At 47.0% G+C, this 16,174-nt stretch overlaps 1 protein-coding gene across 2 annotated transcripts in view; it reads left to right on the forward strand.

Moving 5' to 3' along the window:
* PLXNB1 (plexin B1) overlaps positions 1 to 16,122 on the forward strand; it is a 37,031-nt gene extending 20,909 nt beyond the window's left edge. For both annotated transcript variants that reach the window (XM_010172273.1, XM_010172272.2), the window contains 21 exons: positions 1,436 to 1,572; positions 2,208 to 2,384; positions 2,577 to 2,745; positions 3,831 to 4,073; positions 4,977 to 5,153; positions 5,501 to 5,649; positions 6,031 to 6,131; positions 6,941 to 7,158; positions 7,356 to 7,534; positions 8,260 to 8,326; positions 8,905 to 9,051; positions 9,509 to 9,686; positions 10,585 to 10,688; positions 11,352 to 11,436; positions 12,160 to 12,326; positions 13,382 to 13,542; positions 13,773 to 13,920; positions 14,607 to 14,671; positions 14,762 to 14,837; positions 15,210 to 15,284; positions 15,812 to 16,122. In XM_010172273.1, the coding sequence (XP_010170575.1) occupies positions 1,436 to 1,572; positions 2,208 to 2,384; positions 2,577 to 2,745; positions 3,831 to 4,073; positions 4,977 to 5,153; positions 5,501 to 5,649; positions 6,031 to 6,131; positions 6,941 to 7,158; positions 7,356 to 7,534; positions 8,260 to 8,326; positions 8,905 to 9,051; positions 9,509 to 9,686; positions 10,585 to 10,688; positions 11,352 to 11,436; positions 12,160 to 12,326; positions 13,382 to 13,542; positions 13,773 to 13,920; positions 14,607 to 14,671; positions 14,762 to 14,837; positions 15,210 to 15,284; positions 15,812 to 15,916 (2,928 nt within the window). In that variant the 3' untranslated portion in view covers positions 15,917 to 16,122. The remainder of the gene's footprint in view (positions 1 to 1,435; positions 1,573 to 2,207; positions 2,385 to 2,576; positions 2,746 to 3,830; positions 4,074 to 4,976; positions 5,154 to 5,500; positions 5,650 to 6,030; positions 6,132 to 6,940; positions 7,159 to 7,355; positions 7,535 to 8,259; positions 8,327 to 8,904; positions 9,052 to 9,508; positions 9,687 to 10,584; positions 10,689 to 11,351; positions 11,437 to 12,159; positions 12,327 to 13,381; positions 13,543 to 13,772; positions 13,921 to 14,606; positions 14,672 to 14,761; positions 14,838 to 15,209; positions 15,285 to 15,811) is intronic.
* The last annotated feature ends 52 nt before the right edge of the window (positions 16,123 to 16,174 follow it).

Below are 16,174 nucleotides of genomic sequence, written 5' to 3' on the forward strand. Positions count from 1 at the left end.
AAAGAATTTAGTAGTCTAGTGATTTTTTTTTCTTAATTTATTTTACTTTTGACAATGCTAACTATTAAATGCTTAAAGATAGAGGCAAAATACAAGGTACCTTTTCTGATTTGGGGATTTTTTTTTTACTGATGACTTAACATCTTACTAAGACTTATGACTGGCCTTTTATTAATTTGCTAATTGCTGCTTGAACACACTTTTAGCTTCTGACCTTCAGCAGCTAGTTGGCAGTAGGTCCAAAGTTACTATGCATTGTATGGATAAGTGTTTCCTATTATTTATTAAACACATTTCTGATAAATTTTTGATATCTTAATCCCAGCAACTATGAAATAATATTTAAATAGTTTTTAGGTACAATTACTCGCTTTTCATCTTTGCTGTGTTACTTACAAGTTATGTACTTAGTTGCATGTCTCCCTCTCCCATGGGAAGGGGAAAGAGATGCTTGCAAAGGCTTAAGCTATTCCATTTTTGGCTGTATAGAACCATTTTATATACTGGATTATGCTTGTTGCTCTTCTCTTAGTTTTGGTTCTGTTATCACCATTTTGAGGCAGGGTCATGAGAACTGCGTACTGTGTTCAAGATACAAATGCAAAAGGAATTTTTACTGTGGCATAAAAATCTTAATTCCCTTCCCAGTAATTCCTACCACTTGGTGTGGTTTTGTTGAGATCTGTGCTTGCAGCTGGCAGAGTTGTTATAGGTACCAAAGCCCTCTTGGATGGGCAGGTGCTATTTCAAAACTCACAATTGTGTACATATGGTTGGGTTGATTTATTGCTGTAGTGTCCCTGCTCCTTTTCACTTCATGTATCTTGTTCTTCATTTATCAGCAGTGACTTACTTGTGCCACTCTGCCTGGTTCCTCTAAATCTTGCTGCAGCTCCTTAGTGGTACTAAGTTTTTGTTACTCTGAATAATTCATCAAATTTCGTTTTCCCTTTCCAGGTCTCCTACAAGTGTTTAACAGTACAGGTCTCGACGCAGATTCTTAGGGCTCCCTTCTGTTAATCTCCTCATCTACCAGACCAAGAGACAATTTATTTGCTACCTTGTTTTTCCTAACCTGAGTTATTAATCCAGTTACTGATCTGAGCAATCCCTTTGAACTGTTAATCCTAGGGTTTGTGTGTGAGGCTCACAGCTCTGCTGTTTGCAGCATCCATCTGCCTTTTGCAGTCTGTGGAAAGACTGGTCCTGGATTTGTGGTTCTTGGTGGTGTGATTGACCCCTCCTCTGTTGCCTCTGCTCCATAAGGTAGCTGCTGGAGCCTAGCTGAGGCCTGCTTGTGATTGGGATCTATAGCTTCTATTTTCAGAGCACTGGAGGTCCCAGAACATGTTCTGCTGTTTTTCTTCCTTCCTTATCTTTTGAGGTCCTTGTCACTCACCTCCTTTTTTTTTTTAATTTTTTTTCCCTCTTCTAGAACCCAGAGCTGAAATCCATTGTTCCAACTCGGGGTCCCAAAGCAGGAGGAACCTGCCTTACCCTTCTGGGCTCAAAGCTGCTGACTGGGCATCCTAGTGAGATCAGTGTCCTGCTTGGAGACCTCCCTTGCCACATGTAAGATCAGAGCCTGCTGATGTGCTGGCTGTGCACTGCCCTGAGTACTTCCCAGAGCCCCACAGGGTGTAATGCTGCCTGGCTCAGCCCTTAGGAGGCTGTTGGAGCTCTGTTCTCCTCTGTTCCAGGAGATCCTCCCCTTGAGGGTCATGGAAGCAACCTTGACCCTCTTACATTCCTGCCCACATTCCCTTGGACGTGAACAGTGCTACATGACCTCTGTTCTGCGTGTCTCCTGACAAGATTATACCCCATCCTGACAGCTCTGGTTTTGCTGATGGGGAGCTGCAGTTGGCTCCTGCAGACTAACGCTGAGAGCTGCTTGTTCTCTTGCATCCTGGGGCACATACATCTGACAGCACTGCTGGTGAGAAGGTGCACACGCCTTGGTAGCGTGCTTCCAGTCTCTGCAGTCTGGACAGTGGCTGTACCTGCTTATTGTCCACGTGATGCTCACTGAGAACTGCTCAGTAGTTATTGCTTGCTTAGATAAGGCACAAGACCTTTCAGCATTTAATTTAGGAAAATACCAGAAGAGGTTTGCAAACTGTCTGCAAGGAGCAAGGCATAATACTATAAAATCTGTCTCCTCAGTGGCTGTGTTAATCCCTTCTTCTCTCTTCTGTCTCTCCAAGCCTCTCTGAAATGACGGAGGATCAGCTGGCATGCCAGACGAGTCCCAGCAACGTGTCTGCAGAACTCCCAGTCACTGTCAAATATGGGGACCAAGAGCGGAGGCTGGAAGGATCCTTTTTCAGATACACTCTGGATCCCAACATCACTTTTGCAGAGCCACCTAAAAGCTTCCTCAGGTAGAAAGGCTGAGTGCACCTTCCCCAGGGCTGTGTGCTGAGGCGGGTACTACAGCACCAATGGCATCTCTGTCAAGTTGCACTTTGAAGTAAAGCCAGGCTGGTAGGAATGGGCATAAGAAGGGTGGGAGCATGGGCAAGACACAGCTAATGAGTAATAGGTGGGTGAGATCAGCTACTTTTCTCTTTCAGCGGAGGGAGAGTGCTCAGAGTTCATGGCTACAACTTGGATGTTGTACAGAAACCAAAGATACGAGTTACAGTTTCTCCATCTGAACGCCGGCGCCGAGGACTGGGACGATGGCGCAGAATCATCCCAGACACCGAGTGCCCTGAGGATGCTCTATGCAGTGTCCAGCAGGTAGCATGGCAAAGTGCTCAGAGGAGCTAAGGGTGCATAAAGATTGATGTGTTGCTCTGGAGAGGTGGACTTTCTGTCCCTAGGGCTCTTCCCTCCCCTTGCTGTTACCTGCTTGGATCATACCAACAGTCTTGGCCAAGTGGAAGTGTTTTCTGCCAGACTGAGAGGTTAAGCACTTTCACAAACATTTCCATGAGTTGGGTCTGCCTCTGCTTAGAGGTGTGCAGGACTTGTAACATGGGACAGAAACAACAGGACAGCAGTGTGGAGACAATTAAATCTACAGCTGAGCCAGAGACCTTGTGTGGCTCAGCATGTCCACGCTCCAGACTCGTCCTTTGGCATAGTTCAGTCCCTGGGCTCTCTTTCACTCTGAGATACAAAGCTAGGGAGAGTTCAGGGAAATTACCAGTTCCACCAACATTTTCTGCTCTCCTGCTGCCAGTGTCCAGAGATGAGTCACTACAGAGGTATTGATGTGCTCATCAAGGTCACAGAGCATACAGCAGAATTTGCAGAGGGTAGAAGGTGTTTTGGCAGCCAAAGTACAAGATGGATTTGCATTATTAGTGTGAATGATGGGGGGCTTCCTGTACATACACTGGAAGAACATGCTTCTGATGCACATGCATCAATAATGGGTGGTTTTACCCATGTTCTTAGGAAGGCACTTGTGGCTGTAAGGGAGAAACAAAAATTTACTCTTAATACTTTCATCAAATGTTCAGACTAGGAAATCAGCCTTGCATTGAAGGTTTTTGGTCCCTTCTGTCAGAGCGGGGAGATCTAAACCTGATATCTCTCCAGAACTTGCTGCCAGGGGAATGTCAGAGCTGATTCCCACTGCTGAGACCTAGGTACTTGCAACAAAACCAGTGCTATGAAAACTCTCTTTAGAGGAACATGGGGAATTCCTCAGATCTTGAATTTTTTCCTCTACAAGTGAGCAGAGTTCCTCTGGCATTGCTCCAGATGAGAGGAATGCAGACTGGCCCCAGATTGCTCAGGGCTGGAAAGTGTTGCAAAGCTGCAGGAGGAGTGTTAGCATTTCACTACTGACACGTCTTTTTGCCTTTTGCATTTAGTTTGAAGAACCATGTCTCGTCAACTCCTCCTACCTGATCCTGTGCAAAACTCCAGCCATTAACCTACTGCTGCGGAGCATCCATATCAAACTGGAATTTATTCTGGATAATCTGAGCTTTGATTTCAACTCATTGCATCCCATGCCCTTCTCTTATGAAGTCAACCCCATCCTAAAACCACTGAATGCTGAGGACCCTGCCAAACCTTATCGTCACAAGCCAGGAAGCGTCATCTCTGTGGAGGTAACACAAAAAATAGATGGAAATAATGTTCCTTGTACAAAGCTGTTTCTAACCTGAGTGTTTTAAATTGGTGTCATCCAGCATCCAAGGTTTTGAAGCATTTGACAGGCTCACAACCTGTCACAGCACATCTACTTTGGCCTGTGAGAAATGATATATAAGAAGAGGGAAAGGAGTGCATCAAAAAAAGCTTCTTGAGCCCATAAATCATTGTTAAGGGCTTCACAGGGCTTGTGGAAACTTCCATGCTTTTTTATTTTTAATCCTAGTAAACTATTTGTATATGAGATATTAGTACTAAATAAACCCCACATCCTATTCTCAGCTGCTGACTTTTTCATAACTTAAGATACTTCTAGGATTAATTTAGGAGTAAAAGAATCCTGGTGGTAGGGAAGACCTATTACTAGGTGGAGGTAGGAAAATCACTCTTTAAAGATTTTATGGAAGGGCAGAATGCCTAATGTTTTTTTCTGTACAGGTTTGTGTAGCAGATAAGAATAGCATAAATGTGTCACACCTTTGAAAGGCATTGACTGACTCGCCCAAGTGTTTAGGTTAACTGACATGAGATTACCTTTTTAAATACGTACACATTGTGTGTATGCATGGCATATACACAGAGTGAAGAGTTGAGCTTAGTTGTGCTGTGGCTGAAGAGCTTTAAGAAGACAGGCTATTTATAACTGTACTTATGCAGCATGGTACGAGTCTTAAAGCTGTCATGTAAATTGCATACAAGTGATTTTTTTTTAGCTTACAGAATGAACATCTGCAGGCAATTCAGATGTGAGCCTGGGCAGAGAAGAAAAAAGGCATTGGTCTCCTCCATCTTCTCTGCAACCACAGAAATGCATAGTTGTTTTTTCCCCATCTTGATGTGCTGTTCCACGTCTGTTCCAGGGGGAAAATCTAGATCTGGCTATTTCCAAGGATGAAGTTATGGCTATGATTGGGGAAGGAATCTGTGTAGTGAAGACACTAACACGGAATCATCTCTACTGTGAGCCTCCCTCTGAGCAGCCAGCTCCACGGCACCGCACAAAGCGGGAGGGCACAGACTTGCTCCCAGAGTTCACGGTAGGGAATCAGCAGTACCTCAGGAAATCCTGTTGTTTGTTGAAGCACAAGCAAGAAGTAGTGGTGGAGGCAGGGAGTGGGATGGGCAAGTGGAGGAAAGGCAGAAGCCCTGGTTGGGGACAGGGGAGGTACCAGGGGTGGCAAGGAGCTGCTCTTGTTCTCAACACTACTCTTATGTGCCAAACGTTGCCTGAAAGCAAATGGTATAGCTGGGTTCAGGAGTTGTGCTGTGGGACAGCTTTGCTAAAGAGCTGTGTGCCACCTGTAACCACCATTCTGGAGAAGCCCCGTGACTTTGCATTTCATTGCTGCACTGAGCTTACATCGTGCCACATGATTTCTTACAGGTGCAGATGGGAAACCTGAACTTCCTCCTGGGCCGAGTGCAGTATGACACAGAAAGCCAGCTCACCTTCCCACTGGAGGCACAGATCGGTTTGGGTGTCGGGGCGTCCTTTGTGGCACTGATTGTTCTAGTCATTGTCTTCATATACAGGTAAGAAACTCTGGCGTTGGATGGGGTCTTTAAGTTCCTCTGCAGCATTATTCAGTGCATGTGGCCAGGCATATACATCTTGGGCCTAAACAACATCCCAGTTTTCTTTATTTTGTGCCAAATTCCGAGCCCCTGGTGTTGTTGGGTGTGTGAGATGTGTTGCAGCTGCTGGTCACAGCCTGCACTATGGTTCATTCAGAGCCCACACCTAACAGGTGCTCCAAGAGACATCTAGTTTACAGAACACTGATATCCTGCAAAGATGTTCAGTAGAAATCACCTCAGCACCAATTGTCCTGGAGTCTTTGGCAGCAACACAACAGTTGTCAAGGACAATCCCTGGACTAGAGCCACTGGGAACAATTCTGGTTCTTATTGCAGGAGGAAGAGCAAACAGGCCCTGAGGGATTACAAGAAAGTTCAAATCCAGCTGGAAAATCTGGAAACAAGTGTTCGGGACAGATGCAAAAAGGAATTCACAGGTCAGTCACTGACCTCCTGGGTTCTTGTAGCTTCAGGGAAGCTTGAAGAACCACTCTCATCCCTACCTCTCTTTCCATTCCTGCATACTTGTTTGGGTAGCTCAGAGCAGGCAATAACTTTATCCTGTGCTGGAGCATTGAAACATACAGCCACATTCTTCCATTTTTAATTCTTGTCTTTAATTCAGAGCACAGTGATCGATACAGACCCCTCTGAATCTCCAGTTCATCTTCCAGACTCAGATGAAGAGCTAAAGGTCAACACAGCACACTTGGAGAGATCTTAAGGACAGCTAGCCCAGTCTTTGTGTAGGGCAAGTTGAATTAACCCCATGTTCTGGGCCCACAAACCTTGTACTTCAGCTGCTCACAGCAGTGAGCTCTTGTGTGGGAGACCTGGGGCTCTGAAACTATGCAGGTGACTCAGACTGTAATCTCCAACTAACGTGGGAAGCAGTGAGGAGCAGATGATCCCTAATGCTCTATGATGTAGGTAATGCCTGTAACCACAGATCTGTGATGAACAGTGGCTTCCTTTTTATAAAACTGGAAGCCAACCCCAGACTGTAAATGAGGGTAATCACCAAATTCCCCAAGGCTGGAAGTTTCCCCATGCAGTTCCTCCCAGTGCCTAGTCTAGTCTTCAATGTTCTAGCAACGGGACCCCACCATGCTTCTTCCTGACAGGAAACATCCTTCCTCTTCCTCAGTCCCATCCTGCTGGCCCTAGTTCCTGTACTCACCTCATGCTCTGCACCACCAGTTGTGTGATCATGTAGTCAACCTCATGGGCATTTCCTTTCCCTCAGACCTGATGACTGAGATGATGGACCTCACAAGTGACCTTGTGGGCACAGGAATCCCCTTCTTGGACTACAAGTCCTATGCGGAACGCATTTTCTTCCCGGGCCACCGTGAGTCACCATTGCAAAGGGACCTGGATATCCCTGAGTGCCGGCGGCAAACTGTGGAGCAGGGCTTGGTCCAGCTCTCCAACCTGCTCAACAGCAAGCTCTTCCTCACCAAGGTAATGTCTCTCTCTCTGCTTGCAGCCTGCTGTGGAGTCAGGGCCACATCACTGGCAACTGGTGGCAGGAAGTGGGCAGTGTCTGTTGAAGTTCATTCCCAAATAGTTCCCTGCAGCACCACTTCTTCCAGGACCAGTAGCTGTGAGTACCTTGTTTTCAGCAGATTCACACACTGGCTTATCTCTCTCCCCACCAGTTCATCCACACTCTGGAAATCCAGCGCACTTTCTCTCCAAGAGACCGGGCCTACGTGGCATCATTGCTCACTGTGTCACTGCATGGGAAGCTGGAGTACTTCACTGACATCCTCAAAACACTCCTGAATGACCTTGTGGAGCAGTATGTGGCCAAGAATCCCAAGCTGATGCTGCGGAGGTGAGTGAGCCAACCATGGTCTCACTGCTTGCTACCCGAAGGAGCAGGACTTTTCTGCCCAGCTGACGAGCTCTGAAACTCCTGTGGGTGGGATGACATCAGGGTGTGGGCTGCAGCTGTAAGACCAAGTGTGTATCCAGACAACATGCATCAAATAGGAAGAAGCAGTAACAATGACACCACTCTCCTCAGTCAGCAATTGGCAGGGCATATAGGAGGAAAGGTGTGAAAAGACTAGGAAGGTGGAGTTGGCCACCCCAAATTCTTCTTCTTTTGAAGCTGCTGTACATTAACTCTCTCCTTGTGTTCAGGTACTAGGGCTCTACCAAGTCTGCTAATCTCACTTTGCTGTTTAGAGGTCTCTGGGCTCACAGTCATGCCATATTGGGAAGCTACACTGAAATATCTCCTATGTTTAGATCCCCATTGCCTCCATCCTTCTGATCTGAACAAATTTCCCTTGTTTGAGACCTACCAGAGGCTTTCCTCTGTCCCCTGCTTGCCTGTCTCTTCACTTCTGTAATTTGGTGCCTCCTTCAGGCTGAAAAGTGCCTCAAATAGGTGATATTAACCTTACTGGTCTCTAAAGTCCTTTCTTTTTTTCCTCTCCCTTGATCCTGTATAATCATTTAGTGTGCTCTTTTCTCAAGAGGAGTGATCTTTATCTCTGAATCTCTCTCTGCTCTGTGCCATGTTCCTGCAACCCACTTTGTGTTCTCTTTCAGGACAGAAACAGTGGTAGAGAAGCTGTTAACCAACTGGATGTCCATCTGCCTGTATGCGTTCGTGAGGGTGAGTTCTTTGTCCTTTTGTGGTGTAGAGGGAACGAAAGAGGGGAGACAGCCACAACTTTGCTTTGTGCCTCGCTTGTAACTGCAGTAGTGCCAGAGTCCTCCTGTGTTTCAGGGTGGGGAATGAGCACTGTGCTGTTCCCTGGGAGAGGGATGCTTAAATCAGCATTAGTATCACTCAGTGTTTCCAGGATGTTTCACCAGATCATGGAGGTCTCAGTGTCACTCCTTTATCTTGAGACACGCTGGCCATGGGCTGGTCTGTGCATGGGGAGGGCAGATTCTGATCTAATTCCTTTCCTGGAGAAGAGGTGGCAAGAAGAGTCTCTCAGATTAGTGACGCAGAGGCAGAGCAATGACTTGGTCTTGTGCATCTGCCTGGTAGTTGGCCCTTGGGCTTTCCTTGTTCATGGAGCAGGAGCTGTCAGCAGAGGTTGTCTTTGCCTGTTGTGGCTTAGCTGCTGTATCCTCAGTCCTGCTCCTCCTCTGCTTGGGTGTCTGTGTTTCCAAGTCATTGGACTCTGCTGGGAAGAAGCAGCTGAATTTCTCTCAGGTGAAACTCTTTCCTTTCTGTGCCAGGACTCTGTTGGGGAGCCCCTTTACATGCTCTTTCGAGGAATCAAGCACCAGGTGGACAAAGGGCCAGTCGACTGGGTGACAGGGAAAGCCAAATATACCCTAAATGACAACCGCCTTTTGAGAGAGGACCTGGAGTACCGGACTCTGGTGAGCACGAAATCTTTTGTTTCCTCTGTATCTCTCCTCCTGTTATTGAGGCAGAAGTGCAGTGTCCTGCCTCTGTCTCCTGGGAGCCAGGTCTGTCCCAGCAGCCCAACACCATAGATGAGCAAGAGCTCTGCTAAATCAGGTGCTTATGCCCTAAGCTTATAGGAGCCATCACCACAGTAATCTGGGTGATGTGCTGTGCCATATGTCTAGAAATAGGGGGGTGAAAATGCTGATGGTGCATGAAAGCTCCTCCCCAGTGCTATTGAACTGGCTTCCAGCTCTTGACAGGAGACTGAGGACATGGTGTTTAACATCTGTGATGTTTTCTTTTTTGAAATTCTTCCAGTGAAAGGACTAGCTGTTAACTTGCCTTAATGCCAACTACCAAAGGTGTAAATGTGTCAGATGTAATCTTATCAGCTGAGTAGCTGTGACCTTTTCTTTTCTTCTCCAGACCTTAAACGCTTTGACACAAGCAGGAGTTGCTGCAGGAGGGGCAGAGGATTCCCAAGGGATTTCTGCAAAAGTGCTAGACTGTGACACCATAACACAGGTGAAGGAGAAAATCCTAGATCAGATCTATAAAGGGACGCCATACTGTCACCGACCTGACCCAGACACCCTGGACCTCGGTGAGCAGAACTCCTTGGTGCCAGAACTCTGTGAGGAGGTGGAAGAGTGGTCATTTGCTATCTGTGCACAGCACCCTGGCACCTGTGACATTCTCTGCTGAGTGTGCAGTCGCTGACCAAGGATCTTGCACTTGCATGGACCCAACAGGGCATGATGCAGGAAAGAGGCTAGCAGGGAGAGGCAGGAGTGGGAGAGAAGCAGTTGGGTTCTTCCATTCCATGGTGTTCTTTGCCAGATGTGGACCATGGCAATGGCTTGGGCAAGAGGACACAGGGTGGGGGAAAAAACCCAAAACCAAACAAACCAACAACAACAAAAACAAAACCATGGAGAACATGTAGGAGAGGAGGACAATTTGAGTGTGGTGCAGAGGTGCTATAGTCATAGACAGGCTCTTCCTGCCAGTGAAGTCAACGGCAGCATCTCAGTCGTGTCAGGGAGTATTTTGTCCACAGTGGTTAATGAAAGGTAGGACTTAAATTGTGAGGGAAACCACTCACTTTTCCATCTTCATTCTTTGGCTGTTGCTGGTGACGTTTACAGATGAGCAGGTCCTGGGGGAATAGTAGCTACTAAGGACTATGGGAGTATATTTGTGGTTTGAATCACCTGCTTGAATAGTCACAGTCTGACAGTATTTGTAGGAACTTGGCAAGTGGAACCTGGAAGGCCATGAGGCCGCCTGTCCCTGTGCTCAGAGGCTGTCCTGTGACTGCAGGACTCAGCATTGTTCAAGGCACTTGCTCAGCTTATGTTGTCTGTGAAATAGCATGGGTAAAGGTGGACGAGGATCAGTGGGTGTGTAATGAGGTCAACCAGTTTGAAGCAGAGCAGACTTCAGAGATGCTCATAATTAACAGTTTTGTCTTTTCATTTTCTGTATTTTAACACCTGTAGAGTGGAGATCAGGGCTGGCAGGTCATCTGATACTGTCGGATGAGGATGTGACATCTGTCGTTCAAGGAACTTGGAAGCGCCTGAACACTCTTCAGCATTACAAGGTCAGAACTCAGCCTACCATTGCCTTGTCTCTGCTCTCATCCTCTACACACTATTATGCTCTGTTGCTGGCTCTGGCTCCTTGTGGATCACTGTGGAGCTTTCTTGCAGCAACATATCCAAATTAAGTCAATACTGTGGCCTGAACTCCGACTTCAACAAGCATAGCCCCTTCCTTCACCTGTACCTGAGATGTGGGCAGGTGTAGGGCTTAGAAGGAGATGCACAAGTTCATGCCTGGTGGCTGTTGCAATGATCTGTTGGATCTGTTAATGTTCCAGCCCAAATCAGTTAGTAGGTGATGACGCACTGATCTGTGAAGTAGCTTCTAGGAATGGAAAGAGGATTTATTTTTTTTAACTACCTTACACCAATGTGTCATATCTTGCACCAGTATGTCATACCTTGCTGCAACATGTTCTAGATGTGAATGACCTCAGTATTATCATGTTCATCATACTTTGCACATCAGTGGTTTAATTAGAACAAACAAGATTCTCCCACCATTACAAAAGACAGTGATGGTGCCCCAAAAATCCCTGTTCCTGTCCTTATTTCTGGTAACAGTATAGTCTGTTTTGGTCTACAAGCACTTGGCTGTTGTGCTGATGAGAAACATGCTGTTTGTTCAGAATGTTGATTTTTTTTTTTTTGCTTGTGTGCAGGTGCCTGATGGAGCAACAGTAGCACTGGTCCCACGCCTGACCAAGCACATCCACAGGGAGAACCAGGATTACATCCCAGGAGAGAGTGAGTTTGATGTTCTGTTCTCATGAAATGATTTTATAGCACTTGCCAGTCAGTGGGACAACACTCTTGCCATAGCTCCAGCTTTATGCTGCTCTAGAAGGCTGGTACATGATTTGGATTGTCAGGAAATTGAAAGCTTGGAGAGGTCAGATTAGAGAAAAGCAAAAGAGTGTAAGAGCAGAGGAAACCCAGGCTGGGCTTAAGGATGCAGGATAAGCACAGTTCTCTAGTTCTGACTCTCCAGGGCTGAGTGCAGTCTGCAACTTGTAGGAATCTTAATACCCTCAGGTGCTGAGCATGGCCTGAGGGTGGTGATGGGACCCCAGGCAGTTAGCTTACTGCCTGGCAGAGCAAACAGCTCCCTGGATACTCCTGTGACACGAGGGACAATAGCCACAGGCTGCTTAACAGGTTCAAATTGGATGCAGAGAAAAAAACTTCTTCAGCAAAAGGATGGTGCAGCCCTGGAACAGACCACTGGGATGGTGGGCAATCTCTGTCTGGGGAAGTTTCCAAGACCTTGAAGGTTTTGGGTGGACAAAGGCAACCTGCTGCAGTGTTAGCAACAGTTGTACTCTGTGCAGAAGGCTGGATAGAGGCCTCCTGAGGTTCCTCCCCATTTGTCTTCCTGTCATACTATGAAATCCTGGTTTCTTGGGACTCACCTGGCCAAACTCTACTGTGAGAGAACTGACACTCATCTCTAAACAATTGCTTTTTTAGAAACACCAATGCTGGAGGATGCAGATGAAGGTGGGATCAAACTTTGGCACCTGGTAAAACCAACAGAAGAGCCAGAACTTCCCAAGCATCGACGTGGGAGCTTAAGAGATCGGGAGCGAGCCAAGGCAATCCCAGAGATCTATCTGACACGTCTACTGTCAATGAAGGTGAGAAGTACAGATTGTGTTGTGCTTGGGATTCTACCTTCCTTCGTATCCCCCAGCAGATTGCAGGGATGTGTATGAAGATGAAGAGCCCCTTTGTGAATTGATGCACATGTTGGTGGTTTCTCCTACAATCCCAACACTGCAGTGCCAAAATTCTACTCCTACTAATGGGTTAAGTTTTGCAGAGTCCCTAGGAGAGTGAGAAATTATTTTATCCCTGTGTCCACCCCACGTTTGTCTTTGTGTGTCCCACAGAAAAAAGCAGGTACTCTGTGCTTTGCAGCAGAGTTTCTTTGGCAGCAGTGTCCACTGGGCTGCCACATCTGCTCACCTTCCACCCCACTCAAGGCCAAGAAGATAGGACTCGCCTGTTTTCTACTGCAGGAAGATGATGCTAGTAGTATACACCAGCCATGTACAGATTCAGCTGCAGTCATAAATCAGGCATAGCACATGCTCACATTCTCCTCTTTGCTTTATTCCAGTGTCATTGTTAAAAATTTGATGCAGGAACTTGTCCCTCTGCTCTGTCCTCAAGAGAGGATCAGCTTTTGGCATCCAGGTTCCCCAGCAGTACCCTGCTTGCAGCATAACTGTTCCTCAAGGGATAGCCCAGGCACTTTTCCAGGCAGTGCCTGCATTCTGCCCACATTAAGTGAACTTCATCTGGCTGCTGAGCAAACCCCTTTCTCCCTGTCCCTGTCTGGCTGAAGACAGCTGCTGGCAGCCAGCAGTCCCCCTCCACTAGGCAGTCTCTGCACTTCAGTGCCATTCCATCACGTTGCAAGCTCTCTTCCCTTTACCTGCAGTGGCTCTGACTACATCTGGCTCCCCTCCACATTTTGCTTTGTTCATGAGCTTCTCCCTGGCCTCTGTTTCGGAAACTGCTGGGGCCTCCTTTCTCCTTTGCTGCTGCTCCCTGCAGTGGAGGGGGGGTAGCTTTGGACTGGTGAGGGGAGGTTGCTGAGCAGCAGAGGATAACCTCTCATCTGCATGAGGCCTGGGCTCTCCACTCTCCTCTGCCTGTGCTAACTCTCCTGTTTGGTTCTCCACAGGGCACACTGCAGAAGTTTGTGGATGACTTGTTCCAAGTGATCCTCAGCACCAACCGCCCTGTCCCTCTGGCAGTCAAATACTTCTTTGACCTGTTAGATGAGCAGGCCATACACTATGGGATCGCAGACCCTGAGACCATCCACATCTGGAAGACAAACAGGTATGGTGTTCCTGTGGGCCCTGGAGGGGAGGCACTGCTAATCTGTCCAGAGCCACCTTTGTCTACTGAAGAGGAGCAAGATGGGAGTTGCAATACGGGAAAGCATGGTGCGAAAAGCTGGTTTTGCTGAGAGGGGCAAAGCTGTGAGATACAGTAACGTGCAGAGTGTCTTTCAGCACTATAGCTGCTGCCTTTGCTGATACCTTGTCATGCTTTTGTCCTCTCTGTAGCCTGCCCTTGCGGTTCTGGATCAATATCATCAAGAATCCCCAGTTTGTTTTTGATGTGCAGACGTCAGATAATGTAGATGCTGTGCTCCTGGTCATTGCACAGACCTTCATGGACTCCTGTACAATAGCTGACCATAAGTTAGGGCGGGTAAGTACAGAGGGAGAAGGGAGCATGACTGGCTCAGATCGTTGAGCAGAGCTGCCCCAGGAAGGCAGTAATGCCTGCCTACTGCCTGTGGGGCAACAGGACCATCCCTGCTCCCATGTGCCACTGGAGCACTGGAGAGTGAATCACTGGGGACTCCTGGGAAGAGAAGAGGAAGGAACTGGTTTTGTTTAGCATCCAAAAGAAGTTGTTGAGGGGTGCTCTTTATTTACAGCTTACAGCTGCTCAAGGGACAGACATAAACTGTAGCTGGCTGTGGCAGACAGTGTAAGTCACAGGATGAATCTTGGGAGATTCAGGTTGGACATGGAAAAATTTTTACCACCACTACCTGCCCTGGGTGGAGCAGCCCTGGACAGATGCAGAGAGATGGGAGGGGTGGATTTCTGGACATACCAGGAATTGGCTATAGCTTACTGGTGATCACCCAGCTCCAAGTGGAAAGCTGGACTAGAGATCCCAGAGGTCCCTTCACCAGCACACCTCATGGTTCCTCAGACTTCATTACTGGAAGGGACCCCAGTATTTGAAGTTCCTCTCCATGCAGAGGACAAGAGTTCCCAATCCTGTATGAAGGACAGAGAATAGTGGTGATGGTGTGGGCTAAGGTTAGCACCCAGCACGATGGGGGAGACTTCTGTAACCAGTTCTGGTTTTGGATGTTCAAGGACTCTCCAATCAATAAGCTGCTCTATGCCCGGGACATTCCTCGCTACAAGCAGATGGTGGAAAGGTGAGTAGTGAATGTGTAGAGTTGTAGTTTAAGCAGTAAGGAGGAGGCTGGGAGGAACAACGCGCTAACTGCCTGTGTACCGCTCTGTAGGTATTATGCAGACATTCGTCAGACCATCTCTGCCAGTGACCAGGAGATGAACTCTGCCCTGGCTGAGCTCTCACGGGTAAATAAAATCATTTATTTCAGAAGTTACCCTGGCCCCTTACCGATGCAGCTAAGAGGAAGTTAGAATGCAAGGATGGTATGTGCCAGCAGAGTGTGCGGTTCTGCTCAGAAATACTGACTGTTCCCAGTAGCTGCTCTGCTTTTTGGCACCACTGGGAGGGCAAGAGACTGCCCAGCTAGTGCTGAAAAGTGTAGTCAAGAGTTCAGGGCAAGGAGTACGTGTGATTTTTCCTTTGCTAGGAACTATTGGTGAATTCCCCTTCCTGTTGCTTTGTGCAACAGGCACATTTCCTAATGAGTTGTGAGGACACAGAATTTAGAAGAAAATTGTTGTGTCTCATGGTTTTGTCCAACTTCTTCTCTTACTCAGAATTACTCAGGTGACCTCAATTCCCTGGTGGCTCTACATGAATTGTACAAATACATCAATAAGTACTATGACCAGGTAAGTGTGTGTTTCCAGCAGGTATGAACATGCCCTTCTTTTACCATCCAAGGGGGAAAAAAAAAAAATCAAGAGCAGCCAGATTATTACAATGCTACGTGTTGTTTCATTGGCATGTGTAACTTCCATGTCATGAGTTTGCTTTATTCTTATCAAAGAGGAAGGGAGGAAATCACAAAAAAGGACTTAACTGACCCGGAGGCTGTTGGGATTTCATGCCTTTTTGACTCTGATATCCAAATATTCTACTTAAAAATGAAATGCAGTTAGTTTAAAGATTCATTTACTAAAGAAGTAATTTTCAGGTGAGAAATTTAGCATTCTTTTTACACTATGAAGTTTATAAGTTATTAGAATGATTCTAGAATAGTTATTTTGTGGTTCATTTGAGATTAATTACTGCAGACCTGCTGCAGTCTTGAGCATGTTGGATTCCAGCATGGGGCTCTCCACGGTGCATGGAGTTGAGCTGGTTGACAGTGTCGTGTGCTGGAGAAAGGCTGCCAGTGAGCTTTGTCTTATTGCAGATCATTACTGCCTTGGAAGAAGACCCAACGGCACAGAAGATGCAGCTCGGATATAGACTACAACAGATTGCAGCTGCTGTGGAGAATAAGGTCACAGATTTGTGACAGGCGCAGTCAGACTGCTCTCCCCTGGCTGAAAGGGGCCAGTGCTCATCCTAACTAAACACAGGGTGTCCTGCTGCCATTGGAACCAGACTCTCCAAGGAACCTGTGGGTGACATGAACAGGGATGGCCAAGGCAGTACAAAGTACAAGCGTCCTTGCATCTCAGAGAATATTTTTTTACAGTTTTTTCTTTTTAAAAAGCAAAACAAACTTTGGTTTTCCTCTGGCAGAGCGTCAGAGAGACCACACAGCTCCTTC

The sequence above is a fragment of the Antrostomus carolinensis genome, unplaced genomic scaffold, assembly GCF_000700745.2.
Source record: "Antrostomus carolinensis isolate BGI_N321 unplaced genomic scaffold, ASM70074v2 scaffold27657, whole genome shotgun sequence".
Classification (NCBI taxonomy): domain Eukaryota; kingdom Metazoa; phylum Chordata; class Aves; order Caprimulgiformes; family Caprimulgidae; genus Antrostomus; species Antrostomus carolinensis.